This window comes from Orcinus orca, chromosome 1 (genome assembly GCF_937001465.1).
Source record: "Orcinus orca chromosome 1, mOrcOrc1.1, whole genome shotgun sequence".
NCBI classification, from domain to species: Eukaryota; Metazoa; Chordata; class Mammalia; order Artiodactyla; family Delphinidae; genus Orcinus; species Orcinus orca.
This window is the reverse complement of record NC_064559.1, coordinates 91,319,136-91,346,533: the sequence shown is the minus strand read 5'-3', so window position 1 is coordinate 91,346,533 and position 27,398 is coordinate 91,319,136. Positions and strand designations below refer to the sequence as shown.

The 27,398-nt window shown below is 36.8% G+C and overlaps 1 protein-coding gene across 3 annotated transcripts in view; it reads right to left on the bottom strand.

The window, feature by feature from the left end:
* The window catches only part of TMCO1 (transmembrane and coiled-coil domains 1), a 46,612-nt gene that overhangs the window by 7,462 nt on the left and 11,752 nt on the right, over positions 1–27,398 (bottom strand). For all 3 annotated transcript variants that reach the window (XM_004282049.4, XM_033409779.2, XM_049705549.1), the window contains 3 exons: positions 17,442–17,488; positions 16,018–16,085; positions 6,026–6,170 (listed from right to left, as the gene is read on the bottom strand). In XM_004282049.4, the coding sequence (XP_004282097.1) occupies positions 6,026–6,170; positions 16,018–16,085; positions 17,442–17,488 (260 nt within the window). The remainder of the gene's footprint in view (positions 1–6,025; positions 6,171–16,017; positions 16,086–17,441; positions 17,489–27,398) is intronic.

Sequence of the window (27,398 nt, the reverse complement as noted above, 5' to 3'; positions counted from 1 at the left end):
TCAACCTAATATTATACCTCCATCATAATAAGGGGGCATGATATAGAAAGTTAGCAGTTTTCTTTTTTGTTTTTAGCAGTTGTTCTTAAGGTGACACTTTTTTTTAAACCAGTTAGCACACTCCTACCCTTGGGGTATTGTCACGAAGGGACTGGAGCTAGCTGATTTAATCACACTACCACTCTCAGTAAAGGAAGTGGATTCTGGTTAATACCGTAGAGATGTTATTAACTGACATATGTAAATATCATAATCTTTCACAAATATAAGGTGTTTAAAACAAATTCCAGAAACCTGGTGATAGAACTATCTACTCACTTCAGCAATTAAAACTGTTGACACTTTAAGGACATGAATAACAGAAATGTTTCTCATTCCCGTAGATGCTATATTCTAATTTACTACAAGAAGACTTCCCCATTAAAACAAGCAAGGCCACCCTACCATTGCTGGAGGTAACGAATAAAATACATTTTCTTTTTACACATTCAGCATAAACATTAACCCTCAGTGAATGAAATTATGGTTTTCACTCACTGAAACAAAAGCATGAGAAATTACCTGTATTCTTTTAAAAATGGTCTCAAACTGGTGGCAAACTGAAGCCTTAAGATAACAGTACTGGGTAAAATGATGAGTAGCTGTGGAAAACAGTATGTTGACTCCTCAAAAAATTAAACATAGAATTGCAGTATGACCAGCAATTCTACTTCTGGGTATATATGCAAAAAGAAGGGAAAACAGGAATTCAGACATTTATACACCTGTGTCCACAGCAGCATTACTCACAACAGCCAAAAGGTAGAAGCAATCCAATTGTCCTTTGACAGATGAATAAACAAAATGTGGTATATACATACAATTGAATGTCTATTCACCCTTAAAAAGGAAAGAAATTCTGACACATGCTACAACATGGATGAACCTTTAAAACATGCCAGTTACAAAAGGACATATAGTATGATTCTACTTATATGAGGTCAAATTCACAAAGACAGAAAGTAGAATGGTTGTTGCCAGGGACTGAGGGGACAGGGTAATGGAGATTTAGTGTTTAATGGGCAGAGATTTTCGGTTTGGGAATATGAAAAAGTTCTAGAGATGGATAGTGGTGATAGTCATATGACAACGTAAAATGTACTTAATGTCACAGAACTGTAAAGTTAAAAATGGTTAAAGCAGCATATTTTATGTTATGTCTATTTTACCACAATAAACAAGAAAGATTAAAAGCACTGGAATTACTGAATATAGGAAACCAAAAAGTAGCTTCTGGACATAAGAGAGCATTGCCTTGAGGATTCCTCAGGAAAACTGCTACCAGGGGCAGTCACACTAACAAGTTTAAACCTTGACACTCTATAGGTATGACACATATATTTTGACCCACTCCTCCATATTCTTTTACTCTAGGGGTTCAGATCACAATGCTTAGCCCACTCTATGACACCTGTGCATTCCAAAACCCTAATTATCTACACAAGGTGTGAAGAAAGGAGGAGTGTCCCCAGCCAAACACTTGCACTGGGATCTGAACAGACTTTCAAATTTCAAAGAGGAATTTAGACAGGCACTCCAGAGAAAATATTAATAGTAGGCTGCTGACAGGGCTTCGTCCTATTCAAATACACACTAGATTCAAGAATAATCATTAACGTTACTGCATTCTTTTGACCCTCCGGCTCCTCAGTCTTTGAAAACAAGGGATAGGCAACCTTTGATCTCAAATGAATCCATGTTTTCCCTAATAAAAATCACATAATAGTTGGCAAAGTACAAGAGCAAAGAATAAATAAGGTACACCAGTGTCAACTCCAAATGCATCGAACCATGACTTAATGAAACCAAAATGTACTAGAAGAAAACAAGGATGAATTTCTTTATAACTTTAGTTAGACTAGTAAACCAAAAAAGGAAAAGAAAAACAAAAAAAAACACAACTAAAGACCTCCAGCAAACAAAATTTTGCATGGCAAAAACCATATTAAGTAAAACAAACACGAATGACAATTTGTAAAAATTATTAGTAACTTAGATCACAGAGAGGGCTAATCTCCCTAAGAGCTAAAAATTAAGAAAAAGACCAACAACCCAATAGCGAAATAGGCAAAAAGCATACACGGTATCTCGCCTACCAAAGAAAGAAAAAAAATACATGAATAGCTCTTAGACAAACAGAGATGCTCAATCCAAATAAGCAAATTAAAACTACGATGAGAGAGCAATTCTTATCTGTTAGATTGGTAAAAACCCCAAAGTTGGACAATTCCTACTGGAGGTTGGGGGCAACATGAATTTTCCCACATTGTTTTAGGGAGTAAAAAGTGGTATAACTCCAATTTTCCAAGTTTATATTTGGGTGTAGTATCTACTGTTTGTTTCACACCTGCCTTTTAGGTGCACACTACACTTTAAGGTATATACAGGAAATTCAGAAATCACTAGAAGCCCGCGCACCACAATGAACAGTAGCCCCCGCTCGGTGCAACTAGAGAAAGCCCATGCGCAGCAACAAAGACCCAACACAGCCAAAAAAAATTTTTTTAATATATATATTTATTAATTAATTAATTTTAAAAAAAGAATGGCTTCATTGAGGGAATCATAATACAGTCTCTAATCTGAAAGCCTCATATTTTATGACGGATCATTTCACATGCATCTACAGAGTCAACTATTATGCAATGTAAGATCTTAAAAAACAAATACAACAACAAAACAAAACATAGAAAGAGAAAGGGAATAAGAGAAAGGAATTTTAATTCAAAGAAAGAAGCATATATTCCATAGTAACACTTCAAATGCTAAAGTATTTCAGACTGGATATAAGTTCATAATCCTCCTGTTAGTACACATCCTAACAACCAACGGGGAACAGAATAAGAAACTATTGGCAGCTAATAAAAATGATAAAAGTAGGTCATTTTAGTGATTTTTCAAAGATTTTTAATATCTCAGAATACCTATACTAGAGCTCTATATACTTTTCTCTTATTAATATCAGTGCATAGACTCGGACAAGCGGAAATTAAAAGTATGAATATATATCTTCCTTGGCTGAAAACAAACACACTGAATTTTTGTGTGTTTTTTTTGCTGCTCCTTCTCTCCCCACCCATCACCTTTCACCTTTTTTTTTGTATTCTCAGGAGTTAGCATGGCTGGTCTACTGTCCGTTTTTTAAAAATTAATTAATTAATTAATTAATTAATGGCTGCATTAGGTCCTCATTGCTGCGCACGGGCTTTCTCTAGTTGCGGCTAGCGGGGGCTACTCTTCATTGTGGCGCGCAGGCTTCTCACTGTGGTGGCTTCTCTTGTTGCGGAGCACAGGCTCTAGGCGCATGGGCTTCAGCAGTTGTGGCTCGTGGGCTGTAGAGCGCAGGCTCAGTAGTTGTGGCACATGGGCTTAGTTGCTCCGCGGCATGTGGGATCTTCCCGGACCAGGGCTCGAACCCGTGTCCCCTGCATCGGCAGGCAGATTCCTAACCACTGCGCCACCAGGGAAGCCCCTGTTTTTATAAATAAAGTTTTGATGGAACACAGCCACATTCATTCATTTACATATTGTCTAGGACTGTTTTCATACTATAATGGCAGAGTTAAGTTGTTGTGACAGAGACTGTATGGTCTGAAAAGTAAATACAAAAGTATTTATCATCTAGACCAGCAGTCCCCAACCTTTCCGGCACCAAGGACTGGTTTCATGGAATACAAATTTTTCCATGGACGGGCAGCGGGGAGATGGTTCAAGCAGTAATGTGAGCGATGGGGAGCAGCAGATGAAGCTTCGCTCGCTTGCCCGCAGCTCACTTCCTGCTGCGCGGCCCAGTTCCTAACATGCCGTACCAGTCCGCAGCCCGGGGGTTGGGGACCCCTGATCTAGACCATTACATGGTGGTCAGCAAACAGAAGAAGTTTGCTGACCACCATGGTAAATGACCATGGCATTCCTGATAAAATTAATTGCTACACATATACCTCACCAGACTTTCTGAAATAACTGAAAGGAGTTTAAAGACCAGCTTGAGCTGAACTTTCTCAATGATCATTCTTAACATTTATTTCACTAAAAAAAACCTTTACAGTTCAGATGGTGATTTCTAGGTAACAATGTCCAGGTAGCAGTGCAAATGGTGCATCTAAAATAACTATTGTGAGGGAGTTCCCTGGTGGCCTAGTGGTTAGGATTCCGGGTTTTCACTGCCATGACCTGGGTTCAATCCTTGGTCAGAGAACTGAGATCCTGCAAAGCCGCGAGGCTGGCCCAAAAAAAACAAACCCCCAAACACAAAAAAACCACAAAACTGTCGTGAGCCATCACAAATAAAGTAGTAACATCTGCATGTAATTAAAACAGAATTGTTCTTTGTTGCTTAAAGTAGCATGTATACATCATTTTTTATTAATATTTTGACCTTAGCTATAATTTTAATATTTCATACTTAAATAATCAAATTTAAGAGCAATATTCTAGTTATCAATGACCTCTGTTAAACCAACAAAGAGATCCATGTTGTCGCTGTCTTGGCTTTCACCTCGGATAAGCCAAAATGCTAAAGCATGTCAAAAGATGTAGTATACACCTCGGCTACACAAGAATACAACTTCCTGGTGGACATACCCACTTAAGTGCCTCACAAACACCTCAAACAGCATGTTTTCTAACCAACCTACTTCTCTTTCTTCTACTCCCATCCTCCATTTGGTCACCAAAGCCATAATGTTGAAGTTACCTTAGTTTCTCCTTTCTCACATTAAATCAATCACTAAGTTCTGCTAGTTTACCTCTATATATTTTTCAACTTTGTCCTCTCCTTTTCAACCCTCCCATCACTGTAAGTTTAGAACATAGTGATTTTTTGCTAGACTACTGTGATAATCTTCTGAGATTTCTGCATCTGGTCATATATCTACCCTTCAGAATGCAGCAAGTGTCAGAAAATGATTCCAGGAAGCCTGGAAACTTGGTTGCATTTAATATGCAACAGAAAAAGGTGGGAGACATCCAGATAGAAGGAAGAGCATTCACAAAAAATGAGTCTGGGTAAGTGGAACATGGAAACTGTCAGGCAAGTCAGAATGGCTGGAGTGTTGGATGAGGTGAGAGATGAGGGAAGGAAAGTATTAAGTGGTAAGATCATGAAGATCTTTGTGACCTTCAAACTATTATTCCATTTCCTATTGATTCCCACATGCCAGACAAATCAAAAAACCTGCTGCCACAGACAATATTCAGAGGAAGAAGAAGAAAAATAACTCTGAATCATTTATGTAACAATCATTGAAAGAATCATGTTCATACTTATTGCATGTGCCAACCTCCCCACTATAATGCCTGCTGAGTGGCAGTATGTTCAAAAACTGAATAATGCCTTGAAATATGAAGAGTTCTGGAGCCAGAGACTTTAATTAACCTCTCTTACTTTTTAAAGTCCCATCTCAAAAGCCGCTTCATTCTTTCAACCTTTCTGCCTGAATCGTCTGCCACTAATTGAATGTTATGTCTCTCTTCCAGGCTCTCACAACCTTATATGTATCTCTTAGCTCTCACTCTTTTTCACTATGAATGTCTGACCATCATGTTGCTTGAATGTAAATTCTACAAGCCAGACTTTATCTCAACTGTGACTAACTTCAAGTCACCAAATTATTTGTTTATTTGTGTTTCTGAAGTGCCAAAAGGCACTGGTGTATAATAAAGAAGAAATGATAGTGGGAAGACAAAACCCACTCTTTACTTTCCTACCTTTAGATAGTTGCAATAAAGAAGAAACTTGAGAGCTCTAAAAATGGGATGTGGAAACCATGTTTGATTTTATGGCTACTTCCCATCCCTAAGGATCAGTAATCTAGACCTACATACATTTAAAACAGTTTTAGATGATACTTGAATTCTAAAACAAGCAACTGAAAGATCTCAGTAGCAACAGGTAGACACTTCCAGTATTACAGAAGTAGACACTAATTTAGGGTGTGACAGCAAGGAAGGATATACATATTAAATAGTGGATGTTGTCACTTACCTGTCGAATTGACATGGTACAGAGAATATACAGGAAGATGAAGGAACAGTCTGTGGTATCATCCCCCAGCAGATTTCGATGAGACAGTCCTTGGATGTAGGAAAGGGGGGTGAAAGGGAGCTTTGCCACCACTCTACCATCAAATCTAAAAAGGACAAAACAAAGAACTGTTATTTTTGGAAGACTGACAAGCTTCTTAGTTCCAGAGAAGAATCTGGGACAGAAATAGAACTCTAAGTCCCTTGATCTCTAAAAAACAAAGGAAGGATGATATTCTAAAAAGAGACTTGAAATATAAGGATGTAAGGAAGGGCGCCTAGATTTTTCCCATCAATCTTTTTCTAAACTAGTGATTCTTAATTTTTTCAGTATCAGGATCCTTTAACACTCTGAAAAATTATTGAGGACCCTAAAGAGGTTTTATTTAGAGGTTATATCTATCAATATTACTGTTTTATAAATTAAAACAGAAAATTTAAACCATTTATCAAATCATTTAAAAGGTAGCAATATTCAGTATGTTAACACAAATATTTTTATGGAAAATATATGTTCCATACAGAAAAAGAATTTAGTGAGAAGAAAGGCTTTTTTACCCCCAATCTCTTTAATGTTTTATTTAATAGAAAAATGTTGGATTCTCATAGCTGCTTCATTACTCAGGCTGTTGCAATATTACACACCCTATGAAGCCTCTGGAAAATTCCATTGTACATTCATGAGAGAAGGAGAGTGAAGAAGGCAAATAACATCTTAGAATTATTACAACAATAATTTTCACCTCAAGGACCTCCTAAAAGTCTCAGACACCTCCAGGGATCCCCAGACCACACTTTGAGAACCACGGTTCTAAACAATGACACCAATAAGATTTTAAGAACCCTCTTTTCCAAGACTCAAAGATTCCCAGTATATACACATTAAACAGGATAAACACTTCTGGAGAGAAATTCATGGAATATACATAGTGGTGAATGAAAAATGGCATACATAATACTCTGAGATAACTTTTAACATACTTCTAATGTTTGAAAGTAATTCTTTTTACTTTTTCTAAAATAGAAAAATGTTTCGAAAAGAGAAAATCTTAGAAAAAAACTAGAAGAAAATATGTATCAGTGTTTATTTTGAGATGCTGGGGATATAAACTTCTTTTACACTTTTCTATGAATAAGCTGTACAGTCAGACAATATTGAGAATTATAAATTAATGTGATTAAGGACAGTGATACTTCATAATATTAGAAAAATATATGACAGCATCAGTTACTTTATCCAAATAAAGTCTTTAACTCTAGTTAAAATATCTAGAACATTCCCTCTTAGAAAAACATTTGGTATTTAGAATGTTTCTATAGAGGGAGAGGGAAAAGAGAGGTAGTATTACCATCTTTTTCGCTGGGGAAAAAAATACCTAAATATCCATATTAACTATTGTGGTTATAAAGAGCTTCTTATACAGCTGAACTCCAAAGAATATAAATAGAATGAATTTGACATATTCTGTACATATGTATGATTGTCCACTTACTATGCCCAACTGCTTTCCTAGTATATAGTTTGCACAGGGTAAGGGTTCTATCATGAACTGTTGTTACTTGGATATGATGAAAATATTTAAAGATCTGCTTGAAGTAGTTATTCTTATCTACTAACCTCACAAAAGCAAAACGAAGTATTGTAATAACTTTTCCAGGAGGAGGTATTCCCATTCACTCACAGGAAGTATTATACACAGTTGTTCCAATATTTCCTGGTTATATGCTATATGCAGTATACTGTTCTACATATGCCACTCTACTCTCCATCTGTAGAGTTAAACTGTGAGGAGTAGGGCTGAAATAAATATAGCCCAAAATGTTTACCCCTCTTGCTGCTAACATACACACCCAACAAATTCATCTTATACAGTCATTTTATTCCTTGACATTTTTGACTTGAAATTGTAACCAAAAAGAAAATCTTTTACAACTAATAAATGAATTCAGCAAAGTTTCAGGATGGAAATCAACATACAAAAATCAGTTGCATTTCTATACACCAACAATGAACTATATGAAAAAAAGAATAAAACAATCCCATCTACATCAAAAACAATAAAATACTTAGGAATAAATTTAATCAAGGAGGTGAAAGATACATACACTGAAAACTATAAGACATTGATAAAGGAACTGAAGAAGAAACAAATATATGGAAAGATATCCATGTTTATAGACTGGAAGAGTTAATACTGTTAAAATGTCCATACTATCCAAAGTCATCTACAGGGCTTCCCTGGTGGCACAATGGTTACGAATCCACCTGCCAATGCAGGGGACACAGGTACAAGCCCTGGTCCGGGAAGATCCCACATGCCATGGAGCAACTAAGCCCGTGTGCCACAACTACTGAGCCTGCGCTCTAGAGCCAACGAGCCACAACTACTGAGCCTGCATGCCACAACTACTGAGGCCCGCATGCCTAAAGCCTGTGCTCCGCAACAAGAGAAGCCACCACAATGAGAAGCCCGTGCATCGCAACGAAGAGTAGCCCCCGCTCCTTGCAACTGGAGGAAGCCCGTGCGCAGGAACGAAGACCCAATGCAGCCAAAAATAAATAAATAAAATAAATAGATTTATTAAAAACAACAACAACAAAGTCATCTATAGACCCAATACAATCTCTAATCAAAACTCTACTTTTCACAAAAATAGAAACATCCATACTAAAACTCATATGGAACCACAAAAGATCTTGAATAGGCAAGGCAATCTTGAGAAAGCTGGAGGCATCAAACTTCCTGATTTCAAACTATGTTACAAAGCTATAGTAATCAAACTAATATATTACTGGCACAAAAAGAGACATGCAGACCAATAGAATAGAATAGAGAGCCCAGAAATAAACCCAGTCAACTAATATCTGACAAGAGCCAGAAATGCTCAGTGGGGAAAAGGACAGTCTCTTCAATAAATGGTGCTGGGTAAACTGGATATTCACATGCAAAAGAATTACACTGGACCCCTATCATACACTACTCACAAAAATTAACTCATAATGGATTAAGGACTTAAACATGATACCTGAAACTGTAAAACTTCTAGAAGAAAACATAGGGAAAAAAGCTCCTTGACATTGGTCTTGGCAATGATTTTTTTGGATATGACACCAAAAGCACAAGCAACAAAAATCAACAAACGTGACTACATCAAACTAAAAAGCTTCTGCACAGCAAAAGAAACAAAATGAAAAGGCAAACTATGAAATGGGAGAAAATATTTGCAGACTATATATCTGATAAGGGGTTAACATCCAAAATATATAAGGAATTTGTACAACTCAATAGCAAAACAAAAAACACCAAATAATCCAATTAAAAAGTGGGCAGAGGATCTGAATAGATATTTTTCCAAACAAGACATACAAATGGCCAAGAAGTACATGAAAAGGTGGTCAACATTATTAACCATCAGGGAAATACAAATCAAAACCACAATGAGATTTCACCTCATGCCTGTTAGAATGACTATTATCAAAAGGACAAGAGATAACAAATGCTGGCAAGGATGTGGAGAAAAGGGAACCCCTGGGCACTATTGCTGGGAATGTAAATTGGTACAGCTACTATGAAAAACAATATGGATATTCCTCAAAAAATTAAAAGTAGAACTACCATATGATCCAGAAATCCCATTTCTAGCTATTTAGCCAAAGGAATTGAAATAAACTACTGTCTCAAAGAGATCTGTACTCCCATGTCATTGTAGTATTATTCATAATAACCAAGATACGGAAACAACCTAAGTGTCCACCGACAGATGAACGGATAAAGAAAATGTGATATATATACTGTATACAAGTCTGACAGAGAAAGACAAATACTGTATGACATCACTTATATGTGGAATCTAAAACAGCTGAACTCATGGAAACAAAATTAGATTGGTGGTTGCCAGAGGATGCGGGTTGAGGGAAATGGGGAGATGCTGGTCAAAGGGTACAAACTTCCAGTTTTAAGATGAATAAGCTCTGGGCTTCTAATGTACAGCATAGTAATTATATTTAATACTGTATTATATGCTTGAAAGCTAAAGAGAGTAAGTCTTAATTGTTCTCACCGTCAACACAACAAAATGATATTTATGTGAGATGAAGGATTTGCTAACTGACCTTATTGTGGTAATCATTTTGCAATATGTATGTGTATCAAATTATCACTCTGTACACCTTAAATGTACACAATGTTCTATATGTCATTATATATCTCAGTAAAGCTGGAGAAAAGCTTTAAAAGAAAAAGGAGAGAGAAAACCTTTCATGTCCTATAAGTGAGGTATTCATTTATGTGAAACTGAACATTTAGTACGAATGAGACCTTAAACCAGCCACAAATATGAAGGAAAAAACCCCTTCAAATTAATTTTTCCAGGAGATTAGAGGCTTTCCATAGGAATAGCTAAGAATAGACACCATTACTAGTCTGTAGCCTAATAATGAAAAGAGTTAGGGAGAGAAAGAAAAAGGTGCAAAGAGAGAGATAGCTTATAGGTAGATTATTTCTTTAAGTGAACTTACTCTCTGCAGTTCCAGAGGGCAGGACCACTCACTGCTCATGAACAGAACAAGCAGGCATATTTTGGTCCAGTAAAAGGAACCACTTTCAAACCCTAAATACTACTCGGTAAAACTATATTATCTCAGAAAACATCAAGCTCCTCATCGTTGAAAATGATTAAAAATAATGGAAAATTATCTGCTATAGGTATTATTGGAGAGATTTCCGTATTGACACAGAAGTAATGTGTTAAAATGACTTTTAAGATCACTTCTAAGATTTAATGTTTCAGCTTTATGGAAATGATCCAGAAGAGAAGCCAAAGACAAATAAATAGCTGAATTTGGTGCCTCTTTTTGCTACTCTGGCAATCTGGAGCTCAAGTCCTTCCCATCTTAGTCTAACTTGAGGCTTTTTTCTTATCAACAATTGTAAGACTAAAATGGATATTAGAGATAACGTATTCCATTCTATAATAAACAGATGATCAAGGTGAAACTAAGAGAAATTATGCGAAAAATGAATAGTGATTGTTCAATACAATCAAAATATGTACTAGACTGTAATAACTGACACCCACATTACTTTTGTTTAGAACTGCTAAGGGATGGTGAGCTTTTTTTTCTATACTTTTTTTCCTTTTTTCCCATTTAAATTTAAAATCCATACATACAAATATGATTAAATTATGATTAAATTATTATTTGCTAATATTTTTAATGAAAAGAAAAAGAAAGGGGTGCATTCAGTTTCAATCCCAGCTATTGTCTGGACTGTCATGTCACATGAACAATGACGTTTTATCTGAGGATATGAAGATAGCATTGAATCTTATAGATTGGATATTCTGAACATCAGATCTGAAATGTCTGCTTTTCAATATATGTGAAATAAAACTTGGAATTTGCTCACCAAAAAAAAAATGTACTAGACTTTTAACGTCACATACCAGCTTATAAAAATAGAGATACATTCTTTAACTTCTAGGTGCTCACAGTCCTAGACATAAGAAATATATATACATATATACATATATATATATATATATATATATATACACATACATATATATATATTTAAATTTCTGGTCTGAGCACAAAGACCAGAAAAAAAACATGAATACCATTCAGCAACCATGCTCCTTGGTATCTATCCAAAGGAGTTAAAAACATGTTCACAAAAAAACCTGCACACAGATGTTTATGGAAGCATTATTCATAATTGCCAACTGATGAACCTGCAATGGTACCTCATCATCACCCAAAGTCCACAGTTTACATTAGGGTTCACTCTTGGGTTTTAATAAATGTATAGCAATATGTATCACCATTAAGTATCACACAGAATAGTTTTACACTAAAAAATCCTCTGTGCTCTGCTTATTCATCCCTCCCTCACACCTAATGCCTGGCAACCACTGACCTTTTTACTGTCTCCAGAGCCTTGCCCTTTCTAGAATGTCATATAGTTGTAATCATATAGTATGTAGCCTTTTCAGGTTGATTTCTTTCACTTAGTAATATGCATTTAAGGTTTCTCCAAGTCTTTGCATGGCCAATAGCCCATTTCTTTCTAGCAATGAATAACACTCCACTGTCTGGATGTTCCACAGTTTATCCATTTACCAACTGAAGAACATCTTGGTTGCTTCCAAGTTTTGGCAATTATCAAGCTGCAATAAACATCTGTGTGCAGGTTTCTGTGTGGACATAAGTTTTCAACTCATTTGGTTTCACTTTCACTTTTTATTCTACATTATACTGTTTGAATTTTTTAGAAGTACTTGTGTATTACTAGTATAAGAAAATCTTTTTCTTTTTAAACTTTGGTTCTGATGCGCACTCCTGGTTAAGATCTACTACATAGGGCTTCCCTGGTGGCGCAGTGGTTGAGAGTCCGCCTGCCGATGCAGGGGACACGGGTTCGTGCCCCAGTCCGTTAAGATCCCACATGCCGCGGAGCGGCTGGGCCTGTGAGTCATGGCCTCTGAGCCTGCGCATCAGGAGCCTGTGCTCCGCAACGGGAGAGGACACAACAGCGAGAGGACCGCGTACAGCAAAAAAAAAAAAAAAAAAAAAAAAAAAAAAAGATCTACTACATAAGCTTTGGGAAGCTACCTGATATATCATAAACTAGTCATTTCAAATCATCAGGGAAAATATATTATTTGTTCCCTACCTGGTATTAACAATAGGAAGTACTTGGTAAAGTTGGAAACTAACCACCAAAAAAAATTACAGATGAAACAAAATTTAAATATAAAAAATAAAAAGTAGAAACAAATTTATATAATCTGGTATGAGAAAGGCACTACTTATATAACAGAAAAGAGTAACAGATTTGACATAAAAATTAACATTGCCCATATATCTCAAAAAGAGAGCTTAATAGTCTCAATAAATAAAAAAGTCTTATAAAAAGAAAATAAGGGAAAGAACATGAACTAGAAATTTAGAAATAGATAAACATAATAAGTATATGAAAAGATGCTACATCTCACAAGAAATGCAAATTTTAAAAGAAATATTATTTTTAGCTATTAGATTTGCAAATATTAAACAGATACATAATTCCCAGTGATGACAAATATATGAAGAAAGAACCACTCACAAGTACTGAGCGCAATAATCGAAAAATATAAATTAATAAAAACCTTTCTACGGGAATTCCTGACAGTCCAGTGGTTAAGACTCCGCGCTTCCACTGCACGGGGTCGCGGGTTCGATCCCTGGTCGGGGAAACTAAGATCCCGCCTGCTGTGCGGCAAGGTCAAAAAGAAAAATTTCACCTAAGCAATACTTCTAGGATATGCCTGAGGAAAAAATAAGTATACACTGGTGTTCATACTACCTGTGAAAATTCTGTGTGAAGATTAATAGAAGATTATATAAGTTAGGGTACATCCATTCAATGGAATATTGACAGACATTAAAAATGATTATGCAAGATGGGACTTCCCTGGTGGCACAGTGGTTAAGACTCTGCCCTCCCAATGCAGGGGGTCCGGGTTTGATCCCTGGTCAGGGAACTAGATCCCATATGCATGCTGCAACTAAGAGTCACATGCCACAACCAAGGAGCCCATGAGCCACAACTAAGACCTGGTGCCACCAAATAAATAAATAAATAATTTAAAAAATCCTAGCCTGCATGCAGCAATGAAGACCCAATGCAGCCAAAAAAATAAATTTTAAAAAAATTTTAAAAAAATCCTTTAAAAATGATTATGCAAGAGTTACACATACTGCATTTAAAAAATTATCACAGGTAACTACAGCAGGTTACAAAACAACCATTTTGGGGTATAAAAATTAATACATACAAATATCTAAATGTTTGTATACGGAGAGAAGAAGTACAAATCTTGAAAGGACACGTACTCATTTGAGGAAGGCAGAGTGATCTTTACATTTTATACATTTATATATTATTGGAATTTTTCCAGTAAGAATTTATTACTTCAATGATTACAGAAAGAAATGTAATAAAAGGTTACACCTGAGGGGAAAAATATGGCATTGGGAGAAAAATATATTTGAATCAGATGCCCTTCCCATAGAGCAGCCGTTCATACCACGATATGTTCACAAATAACATTAAGAAAGGGAACCACATGAATATAAGGCAGCATTACCACTGGTAGAAATGGCCACCATTCTTTCTTCCTTTTCTTTTTTTAAAAATTCAGGTATATGTAAGTTTTACAATATTAGATAAGTTCCTGGTGTATAACATAGTGATTCGCAGTTTTTAAAGATTATACTCCATTTAGAGTTATTATAAAATATTGGCTATATTCCCCACAGTTCTTTCTTAATCAGCCTATTTCGATAGAACCCACCTGTACATAAGACTAAGGAATAAAATCAAATGCTGAACTTCAAGCAAAGCAGTGATTCAAATTTATTGTAGGTATCACACAATAAAGCCAAGACCAGTAAGAACAGCTCTACATACACACACCACTAACCTATAAAAATATTATTTTAAGAATCAGAAGTATGAGAAAAATAAGATGTTAGGCATTAAATTTTTAAAATATAGATGAGTACTTAGCTAGCTCTATACTGTCCAGAATGTGACAAATTAAAGAATATTTGAGTATTTGAGTTGTACCAATGAAGTTTACTAGTTAACTACAAAATCTTTCAGTGTTTGGTTTGCCTGGTAATCCACGGTGATATATACCCAAGAAATGAGAGAAAGCATAGCAGTGAAAAAAGGATACTGAGTTTAGAGTTATAAGTTAGAAATTATGAGACTTCTAGAGACCTTGGGCAAGTTATTTAATCTTCCAAAGGTCCTTTTCAGCAGTAAAGGTCTATGATTTTAGTAATCACTAGTTAAGTGGAAATTTTGTATTAAAATCATTTTGGACATTCCCTTTGGTGCCTCACCTAAGTAAAAATAACCACTCCCCTTTTTCCCCCCTACTATATTTCACACACACACACATCTATTGTAACATCCATCAATGTATTGATTTGTTTGTCCTTTCTTTCTATAAAATTTTGATATTACTGAGGGCAGGGAACACATCTTATTTGTTATATTCTGATACCTAGCACAATGCCTGGCACAAAGTAGGCCCTTGACAGGTGGGAAGAGAAGAACAACTGGAGGTGGGGCGGGGTGTGGGTACAAGGAGAGAGAGACAGACAGGTAGAAATGAAGCAGGGGAGGAAGAGTAGGAGAAAGGGAAGGAAAAGAGTGAGTGAGGAAAATGCGTGGGATAGTTCAGGAGAGCTCTGAAAGGTAAGAAATGACAGCTTGTCATCTCTGGATATTTTTCCAGGTTCTGTCAAAAGCAGTCCCACAATTACTCAGGCCTGCTATATGCTAGTTTAGACAACAGTAACCTACCTTATTATTAAAAAAGATTATAGTTGTTAAGACTCTATTTTAAGAGTCAAAACATCTCTGTACGACTACCTTCATTTTGAAGAAGTTTGTTAGTAAGGAACTTAAAAACCCAGGAGACATATTAAATTCTTTTTAGAGGACCCATAAAACCTTAGTCTTTGCCTTACATATAAGATATCTTCAATATTAAGAGGGTGAAAAGTTATCATATAATTGTATTCCATCAAAATTAAATTTCCCTTGATTTTGATAACTGGATTGAGGTCAAGTAAGAGAATGTCCATGTTCTTAGGAAATACACACTTTAGTAGTTATGGGTAAAGGTGCATGAAGCCTACAACAAATTCTTGAATGATTCAGAAAAAATATACAAATAATGTATGAATGAGTACATATATGATATGGAGAAACAGAGAAAAAAGGAAAGCAAATGAGGCAAAATGTTAACAATTGTGAATCTGGTTATCAATGTACTATTCTTGTAACTCTTCTGTAAATTTGAAATATCAACATATTACCAAAAAAGCTAATTGTTCACATATACACACACATAGAGCAATATTTAGATAAAACCATATAAAAGGCTACTCACATAGAATTAAACATTCCCATTAGGGCAGTAAAACAAAAGCCAATTGCAAACATGGATTTCATTCGAACCTGGAAGGAAACCAACGAATTGTTATTTTACACTAGAGAAAAACCACCACTAAAGCACACCCCAAAAGTTTTGGTTTACATCATTTTTAAAAGATGCTCCTTGGCAAAAAGCTGTTTATTGGCTAACCCACCCTCCACCTCCAAGGCCTCTTCTCCTTGCCAGCTTCTGATGAATAGTATTGGGGTGGTCATATGACCCAACTCTGGCCAATGAGATGTAAGTACCAACCAGAATTTTTAAAAGGGACAAACTTGGCTAGCATCCCTTTAGGCCTTTTGCCCATACTTCTTGCCTGGAATGAAGAACATAATGCCTGACAGTAAAGCACCATCAAACAACCAAACAACCATAAGCTAAGGAAGGTTAACCTGAGTCCTCAGTGACAATACTGTGCTGCCACAGCAGCCCAGGACTACCAACCTCTGTACCTCTTGAGCAAGTGAAAAAAATTTTATATGTTTAAGCCATTATTAAGCATTTTGTTTCTTGCAGCTAACTTCTTTCTTAATTACATGTGCCATAAAAGTATAAACAAATAAAAGATCATAAAGATATAAGATTAACAGTTTATCAGCAATTTTTATCTCTTCTTTCTGCAGTTTCCAAATTTGGTCTCATGAACATGTAATAATTGCAACAACAGAAAAGCTATTTTCAAAAAAATGCACTTCTAAATTATGATCTTTCTTAATAAGAATTTCAAGAAACAGAAGATAAAATAATACAGCAAAGGTCTCTTGGTAAGCAAAAGACAACTGTTGCGCAGTTTAGATGTCCTGTGTTGAATATACAGAAATTAAGTAGAAAAATAAGTCAAGCCATATAATTAGCCTACCTACACCTCAGAAAGACATGCTTGAACTCTACTCTTTATAAATAATGAGTAAATGGCTAATAAAATCACTTTTCCTTACACTTTATGATATGCCTGATCCTCAGATCAAAAGGCCTCTTAAAGAATAAAGGCCACAATAAAGGCCATCTATGATGCTCCAACTCCTATTTGGGATTACCAGGTCACCATAAAGCCAAAGATTCAGCAATAACATGAGGAAGAAAAAGAAAATAAGCTACTTCATTTGAAAACGTAAGGGGGAAGCTAATAAAAACTGTGTGAAAGGGACAAATTATGACTTCGAGAGAGCCTAAAAAAAAAGCTATTCATATTACTAACACGAAGCTTCAGTCCAGTAGCATATTTTCACTTCTATTTGGTCCAGGAACAACCATGATATTATTTATAGCCTGCATAACTATAAATTTCTGAAAAGGTAAGTGCAGTGTACTTGATGAAAATCAGGGTCTTTTGCTGAAAAACATGTGGTTTATCATGAAGTTATATTTAGGACTCTTACCATTGATAGATCTCTGTTATTATTCTTCAGTTTCTCTTCTTGACGCTCTGCAAAGAATTAATGAACTGGTTAATATACACAGCGCTGAGCGCAAAGCAGATGTTAAACTGTCATTGCCTGATGACTATAATAGCACTTCTGTCTCAGTATCACTTAATAAGATAAGCTGAATACATGGAATACTGTATACTTTGTACTAACAGAAAATTCAAATGCAGCAGGGCACCAAAATAGTTCAAATTAAATAAATAAAAATATTTAAAGTTTAATTTAAACTTTAAGTGTCTGGACTCTGTATATTAAGATATACTCTTACATTACATCAAAAGGAAGTATAACCATAATGTCTGTACTTAGGTTTCAAGTATTAATTACCCATCTGTTATGATTTTCTTCCCCCTCTTTCAGTTTCTTTAAGAGAGCATGGAGTCTAAAAATTAAAAGCCAATTAAGATGAATTTAAGATTCAGGTTCTTTCATATTACAGTCAAATCAATCTAAAAATAAGCATAGTTTCATAGTTAAGTCACTTGGAAAGCTAGGAAATTTGACATATATTTCAAGAAAATTGTTATATACACAGAACCTAAACCGCTAAAGAAGTCTCAGTTGTACATTAATGACCTTATTTACTGTATTCCATCAACGTAAGGGACTTTATTGTACTTACGAAGAAACTGAGGCCCAGCAAAGGAGAAGTGACTTCTCAGAGACCACACAGGTATTTTATGCCAAAGCCAGGACGAGAATCCAAGTTTCCCAACTCCCAACCCAATGATCTCTATATATACTATGCTACTGCTTTCTTTGATTATGCATTTTTATCACCAGGATCAATTCACTCAACAAGTACTTATTGATTACCTACTAAATGCTGAGCACTTTTCTGAGCACTAGGGATAAATGAATGAACAAAACACACACAAATCCTCACCCTCACAGGAAGATTTTGAAATTAAAATATAATACCCTCTAAAATAAAAAATATACAATCGGAATATATGAAACTGGTGTGAGGGCTGCAAGTTCAGGCAGTTAAAGGAAAGGAAGGAAGAACAGGCCTATAGGAACCGCAGACTGGAGTGTAGTTTCCAAACAATGTATGGTGAGACGAATATATGCTTCCTTGTCCTAAATCGTTCCTATCCAGTTTGTTTTCCCTGGGAGGAAAGGATACAGGCAGGAGAAAGTGGGGATTATGAAGATATATGGAAGAAAATGAACAAAATGGGGTGGAACTAGGGTGTATCTCGGGGGCTAGAGCTCTTCTACCTGAGCAGCCCTCTTAAAATGTAATAAGACTCTTCAAAATTGGGTGTTTGAAGATTGGGATGACTAGAAGGTAAACAGGCGTAAAACCAAGTGGAGGGGGAAAAGGACTACCACTGAGACATGAAAAGAAAGGTATAGAAAAGCATCTATGCTAGAAACCTTGGCACATCCTTGACTCCCTACTCTATCTTCAATCAAACACCAAGTCCTATTAATTATACCTCATAAATACTTATGAAATCTACCTCTTCCCCTCCTCCTTACTATACTTCCTTAGTTAGGATTTCTAACATCTCTTACCTATATTACTTTCAAGTCTCCTAACAGATCTGCCTCCAAACTTGTTCCCTCAAATCCATCTTCCACATAAATGCAGTCAGATCTACTTAAAAGGCAAAACTGAACAAAATCTTGATACTCCCCAGCTTAAAATCCTTCCATGGCTTTTCATCCCTACAAGATCATGTTTCTTTTTTTTTGGCCACGCCACGCAGCATGTGGGATCTTAGTTCCCCCATGAGGGATCGGACGCACCCCCTGCAGTGGAAGCGTGGAGCCTTAACTACTGAACTGCCAGGGAAGTCCCAAGATCATGTTTCACTATCACCTGCAAGTCCTGCATGTGGCCCCTGCTTACTTCTGCAGCCACATTTCCAACCACTCCCATTAATTTTTATGTTCTTACAATACCAAACAACTTTAAGTTCCTGTATATATGATGCTTTTCTCTTGATTCAGTGTGTTTGTTCATAAAGTCTCTTCTACCTTCGGTGACCAAGTGTCCCAGTTTTCCCTGGACTGTTCCAGTTTTAGCTCTGAAAATCTCACATCCCAACAAACTCCTCGGACTAGACAAATTGGGATGGTTGGCTACCCTACTTCCACCGAGACTGTTTTATCCTACCCCATCAAACCCTTTCCTGGCTAGCCTGTACTCAACTTTTAAGCCTCAGCTCTTGTGTCACCTCCTTTTGACAATCTTGATTCCTTAAACAATACTATTCTAAAAAGCTTTCTACAATTATGAAAATATCCTACATCTGTGCTGTCAATACAGTAGTCACTAGCTACATGTAGCTACTGAGCAATGAAATGTGACCAGTATGATTGAGGAACTAAAATTTCAACTTCATTTCTTAATAATTTTAATTAATTTAAAATCTGAACAGTCAAATGTAGCTACAGGCTGCTGTACTGGACAATGCAGTCTTAGACAATGGATTAGAAGTCCTTTCTTTATGCTTCCAGAATATTCCAAGCACATCTCTATCATTATACTCACCGAGTTTATACATTTTGTTATAATGATCTGTTTATGTACTTAACAATGCAACTAGATGGCAGGCTCCTAGAGAACGAGGACTTCTTCATCTTTGTATCCTCAGTAATTGGCAAGTAGTTAGTTGTTCAGTATTGTAGTATATGCTCAATATTGCTTAATGAATCAGCAATATAATAAAAGCTGATCTGAAGATACCCTACACCAAAAATCCCTTTTCTGGGACAGGAGTCTTTGATAAAGCTGGTAGGCTGAAGAGGCACTTAAAGCCTGAAAGGCTGAGAGGACACTAAAGTGACACAGTTTTTATGAAGTTCTATTCCACTTTTTTCAATTATGTCCAAACAGAAGCTCTAACCATATGTAGTGTCAAGGTAGACTGTATGTATACATGGCTCAAGAAGAATATAGCAGTACAGGTTTATGATATATCCCAACACTACTGTGCTTGGTTCCTGAAGACTTTTCAACTCAAATTGTTTTTAGGTGCCCACCATATACAAATAAAGTAGGTTTTGTTGGTTTCAAATAATTCAGAAATAAGTTAACATTCATCTGGTTTTGGAGGGGATAAAAGAAACAGAGACAAGTTTCTTATGACCTTGATGTGCTTAGTTGGTAGGAAATGCTAAGATGCCTCAAGAAGCATAAACACTACAAGCACTATAACATTTAAAGTCCTAGACAATGAAAGAGTTTTCAGAAATCCAGAAATGCCCATGTGGGAAACAGCAAACCTTATCTAATAGAAATGTTACCAATAGGGAAGCAATTTCAGGTACTCCCCAAGTTACGAACAATAAATTTGTAAATATCTCCAAAAAGCCACAGTTAGGTTTATATACCTCCCCTCTCCCCAGTAACCCCAATGCCTAATCTAAAGTTTTTCCATTTTCAGTTTTCTCCATTCCCAGCTCAGTTAATTGTATCTCAGATCCGCCTAATCTCTCTCTCTCTCTCTCTCTCAATACCCACGTTCTCTTTTACCCTCTTTATTTTCTTTCCGGTCTTAGAAAAGTATTAAACTCCTTCTCTATCTCTCTTCCATTATGACTACCAAACCCTGACTCTAACAAAACTGCTAGGCAAAGATTTATTCTATTCATTCTCATTATTTTAAAATGTAAGATTCAAGTTTTACAAGGATATTCTGTTAGACACAATGAGAAATGAAACATTCAAGTCCTTAAAAGTACTTAAAACATCCTTTTAGAGTTTCTATCTCTCATACTGTAATCAAATCTACTTTTCTTTAAGCCTCAATGATTTAAGTAAATTTTAAATGTTATTTCCTAACCAATTTTGCTTTTAATTACCAGCAATACAAAAGAGGAACAAAACCAACTATTGTCCCTAAAAATAAAGTTTTACATTACATTATGGGTTACATAAGCTTATGAAGACAGGTCTGTCAATATAACCACCATGTAATACATGGTTTTATAAGAATAATCCAACTTCTAATAAACTGTATTGAAAAAAGTATCTTTTTTTAAACAACCTGCTTTTCCCTTATCAAGAAACTTTGTTTCCTCAAGTGAATAATTTCTGGGAAAGTCACATTAGTAAGTAAAAATAAGTGCAAACAATTTATTTTGAAATGATGATTTATATTGTTTATTAGCAGCAATCAAATATTTGAGCATAATGCTTCATGTAATTATGAGAACAGTTTTGGCTGAGATGATGCAATAAAAGCTAGCTAGTTAACTCTTAACTTCTAGTACCCCAAATAGTTAAGAGTATACTGAAATAAGTAAAAGTGATTGACTGGTTCTCTATTGCTCTGTGTGTAACTTAGCCCTTAACTGTTGTCAGTTAACTAGCATAACTCCTCTCAAAAAGTTGTTTCTTGGCCCCAATAAGGTAGGGAAGTCACTGTCTCAGTCTAATGTTATTTTAAGCTTGGTGGTGTGTTACTTAAAAGAAGTATAGCTAGGGCTTCCCTGGTGGCGCAATAGTTGAGAGTCCACCTGCCAATGCAGGGGACATGGGTTCGTGCCCCGGTCCAGGAAGATCCCACATGCCGAGGAGTGGCTAGGCCCGTGAGCCATGGGCGCTGAGCCTGCGCGTCCGGAGCCTGTGCTCCGCAACGGGAGAGGCCACAACAGTGAGAGGCCCGCGTACCGCAAAAAAAAAAAAAAAAAAAAAAAGTATAGCTAGTGAACCTCCTCCTAAGGTTCACTCACCCTTAGTTTTCTCCTTTGAGAAAACTCAACATCTAGAAGCCCAAGGCTTCCAAGATGGTTGTACTTCCCAACCTACCTTTCAACTGTTATGTTGACATAAGAAGGGAGAAAACTATGTCTAAAACCTTCTACACCTCCCCTGAAGATCTAAAATTTAAAGGTTCCAAGCCGAGTGCTGGAAATAAATATTCTATGTCATTCAGTGTTCACTTGTCCTGTGTGAACTATTCTTTATGCCATTCAGAACCTCAGGATTTAATACAGAGGAGAATCATACCTCAATTCCTCCATTTGAAAGGAATTCTATACACCCTTTTACTACGGAACTTTTGGAATACACCCTCTATGAAATTTGAGGAAATTTCATGGAGAGAAAAAACTGGAAGTATAAAGGAGATATATTTATATTCTAGGATGATTTATTGTCCAAGATGATAGACAAAAGGAAACATTAAAATTCTAAAAGGGAATACTCCAATTAAAAAGAATCTACATTTCTTGTAGCTATTGGAATACACTAGTAGCAACGATGACATCCATTCTGACCAAAGAATGAACTCAAGCCAATCTATCACACATTTTTATTTGACAGCATTAGACTTTGTACAATAAGATAATATAATTTAACTAAGAAAGGAACACGTCATCGTTTACCTTAGTCAATAACCAGTGACGGGTCTTCCCTGGTGGCACAGTGGTTAAGAATCTGCCTGCCAATGCAGGGGACATGGGTTTGAGCCCTGATCCAGGAAGATCCCACATGACGCAGAGCAACTAATCCCGGGCGCCACAACTACTGAGCCTGCACTCTAAAGCCCGCAAGCCACAACTACTGAGCAGATGTGCCACAACTACTGAAGCCTGCGCACCTAGAGCCCGTGCTCCACAACAGGAGAAGCCACCGCAATGAGAAGCCCACGCACTGCAACGAAGAGTAGCCCCTGCTTGCCACAACTAGAGAAAGCCCACGCACAGCAACAAAGATCCAATGCAGCCAAAAAAATAAAAAAAATAAAAAATAAATAAGCAGTGACTTTTCTGTCAAAGAATATAAATCAATTAAAGTACTCACGGGGCAACTGAGTAGTCTGATCAAACCGACAGTTTGGGAAATGGGGAACATTTTCAAATAAGGAAGAGATGATCAAAATAGCAGATGCTTCTCTATAGATTAAAAGAGTTAGGTATGCCATGACATTTCTATATTCTGAGTTGTCTTGAATGGAAGACCAATTAATAACATGCCTTTAAAATTTCATGTAGATTGGGAGAAGCAAAATTTAAATGAAATGCCTGATACAGCCTTCTTTTATAGAAAATCCAAATAGCATAGATAAACATCTAGAATAAATATATTAATTCAGGGCCCCAAATAAATTTCAAAAATGTCCTCCCATATTTCCAAGTCACCAAGAAAGGAGATACACACCCCATTCAGCAAAGCTTCAGAATGCCTGCTCTCCCTTCTCTGGCCACCTTCTGGGGAATATCTCCCTCTCATCATAGTCTCTGTTGAGGTTCAACCTTATGAAGATTCCTAATATCCCCTGCCCTGCCACTACTGACCAAAAAGGAGGCCAATCCATAGGCTTACCCATGACCTACGGCATAAAAAGATGAGCTGAGCTAGTTGGATTCCTTCTTGCAGGAATTTAAACCGGAAAATATTGGGAAAGTAAACCATTTAACTGTGGGAGCAGAAACAGCAAAATAGTAAGGTAGAACTGGCTCTTGAACTTTAGTTCGTCTAAAAATTATCTGGGAAGCTTGTTAAAAAAGCAGGCTCCTGTGTCCCATGTCCAGAAATGCTGATTCAGTAAAGCCTGGGAGTAAGACTCAGAACCCTTCATTTGTAACAAGTATCTCAAGCAATACTGATATAGGTGGTCTAGAGAGCACATTATGAGTAATACCGATATAGAAAGAACCACAGGAGACAAGCCAAAGTTAGACACAGGCAAAAATTAAATGCTAGGGAAGCACTGCAGAGAAAGTGGGGAAGTTGAACAACAGAAGAGAGAGAAGTACTAAAAATTAATAGTGGAGTCCAATGTCTGGCTTTATCCCAGGGCTTGCTCTGCCTGCAGGAATTGCTTTAACACAGTTCCTGCCTTCCTGTAACCAATTAGTTCAGCTTTTCCTGAGTTCTGGATCACATATATCCTTAAATTCCTCATTACTTGAGGTAACTTGACTGCAGCCGAAAGATCTAAATAAAATTCATACATCAAAAGTAGTTTCTCTTTTATGAGACGGAAACGTAAAATAACCAAAACATCTGCTCCTGAAATTAAGAATGGGAAACATAAAATCTTCCGACACCTCAGTTTCAAATTAAGGTCTCTATCCAAGACCATTATCTCTAAGAGCTTCACCTAGTGATATCAATGACATTTTCCTTCTCTAAAACACTGAATATTGCTGACCACATCCCTCTTACTAAAAACTCCCTTCTTTCAATGCAGCAATATCATTCTTTATAGTCTCCCCATTACTGTATATATATGTTTGCTTTTTAAAAAATAAATTTATTTATTTATTTTTGGCTGCATTGGGTTTTCGTTGCTGCTTGCGGGCTTTCTCTAGTTGTGGCGAGCAGGGGCTACTCTTTGTTGCGGTGCACGGGCTTCTCATTGCGGTGGCTTCTCTTGTGGAGCACGGGCTCTAGGTATGCGGGCTTCAGTAGCTGTGGCTCGCGGGCTCTAGAGCACAGGCTCAGTAGTTGTGGCGCACAGGCTTAGCTGCTCCGCAGCATGTGGGATCTTCCTGGATCAGGGCTTGTACCCGTGTCCCCTGCATTGGCAGGTGGATTCTTAACCTCTGTGCCACCAGGGAAGTCATATATATATATATATATATATATATATATATATATATATATTTTATTTTAAAGAAACCCAAGTGGGAAATCTGAGCAAAGGGAAAGTAAGGGTTGCATAATAACAAAATTGTAGATAGGGTCAGTATACAAAAATACATTTAACTGGTCTTATAAAGTTGCTGGAGATGAATAGCAAATCTGACTCTATGCTTATTAGCAGCCAGTCTCAAAGTGGAGGGAAAAACCATCAGTTCAAGCACAGGGTCAATAAGATAAAAAATAAATCAATTATTTATGAGAATCACTGCTTGTCTTGACACTGAAAACTACTAGAAAGTTTCCATAATTTCTCGTCAAAGGGGTATCGTGCAATGTTGTAGATAATGTTCTCAAAAATAGTCCATAGCAACTACAGTAAATTTTATCTGGCTGAGTTTTTCATGACATGTCTAATAGTGCAAATGTCAAGGAGAAATAGAGTAGAAGCAATTTTATAAAGTCCAAAACTATATACAAGTTTAGGTTTACAGATTTCTGATAGTCTGGTTTAATTTAGGAGTAAAATTTATAAATCTACAGAATGGATAGGATGTTTGTCCTTCAAGCAACTCCTAACAAATATTATGTCTTGGAACTCCTATTAGATTTTGACAAGCAACTCTTCATAAATATTATTTCTTTTACCTTCTGATGACATTTTGGTGAGCAAACAATTTAAGGTAGCATTCCATGGTAAAATAATTTGAGTATAGATAGTTTGTGCTGTCAATTTTAAGGGTAGTGGGTAATGTGCCTTCCATTTTTATATCTTGCCTATCCTTTATAGCAAAGCTACTCCAAAGAATTACCCATGTTCAATGTCTTTACTTCTTCACCATGCATTATCTCCCTAATCTATACAATCTGGCTTCTATCCCTTATCATGCCACAGAAATTATTCTTCCTAAATCACTAATTATCTCTGTTTTGCCTCTTAGATATTTAATACCCAACCTCTAACCCTTCCTGTCCTCTGAAACTCTCCCCTCAACTTCCGTGACACAACTCCTTTCCAACTTCTCTGGCAATACCTTTTCAAGCTCCACTTCTTCTTGTACCCCTTAAATTTCTATGTCTCAAGACTCTCTCCATCCTTAGCTCTTAGCTTTTCTTACTTTATATGGTCTCCCTGTGTGATTTCATTTACTTTGTGGACTCAATTATAATTTATAATCATATGATTCTAAATTCTATTTGTAGCCTTTATCTGTCAGCTCCAAACCATACATCCAACAGTGTACCAAGTATTTCCGCCCTATTGTCACACAGACACTGCAAATCTAACATGTTCAAACCTGAAATCATCCTCTCCTCTTCCTCATCCCAATCTGCAACTTCTCTGATATCTCCTCTCCTAATCAGAAATCTGGGCTGTTTCCCAGACTCATTCGTCTCTACATACCCTACATCTAAAAAGTCTGCAAGTCCTGGGACTTCCTTGGTGGCACAGTGGTTAAGAATCTGCCTGCCAATGCAGGGGACTCGGGTTCAATCCCTGGTCCGGGATGATCCCACATGCTATGGAGCAACTAGGCCCATGTGCCACAACTACTGAGCCTGTGCTCTAGAGCCCACGAGCCACAACTACTGAGCCTACGTGCCACAACTACTGAAGCCCCCGCACCTAGAGCCTGTGCTCCGCAACGAAGAGAAGCCAAAGCAATGTGAAGGCCACGCACCGCAATGAAGAGTAGCTCCCGCTCGCCGCAGCTACAGAAAGCCTGTGTGCAGCAATGAAGACCCAATGCAGCCAAATAAATAAATAAAACTAAGAAAGAAAAAAAAAAGGCCTTCAAGTCCTGTTACATCTACTTCCTCTATATCCATTGAATCTGCACCATTCCCATTGTCAATGCCTAGGTTCAGGTTCTTGCCATTTGCATGCCTAGGATACTTAAAAAGCCTCATAACTTCCCTGCCTCCAGAATGATCCCCTCTCTGATTTATCCTCCAAACTATTGCCAGAGTTGTCTTCCTTAAAATCTGATTTCAAATCTGTTTAAATCCCTTAATGGTTACGGGAAGACTTCTGCATACGTTAACCTCCTTACCTTAGTTTAGGCCCTACTTATTTCTCTAGGCTTGTCTGCTTGTACTTTACACATACCTTCTTTTTTAGTTGTTATACTAAACTATTTATAGTTCCAGGTATATACCTTGCTATTTGATCACTCTATGCTTTTGTATATGCCTATCCTTCTACCGAGAATATACAAGGCTTAAAAATGCAGATTCTTGGGACTTCCTTGGTGGCGCAGTGGTGAAGAATCTGCCTGCCAATGCAGGGGACACGGGTTCGAGCCCTGGTCTGGGAAGATCCCAGATGCTGTGGAGCAACTAAGCCCGTGTGCCACAAC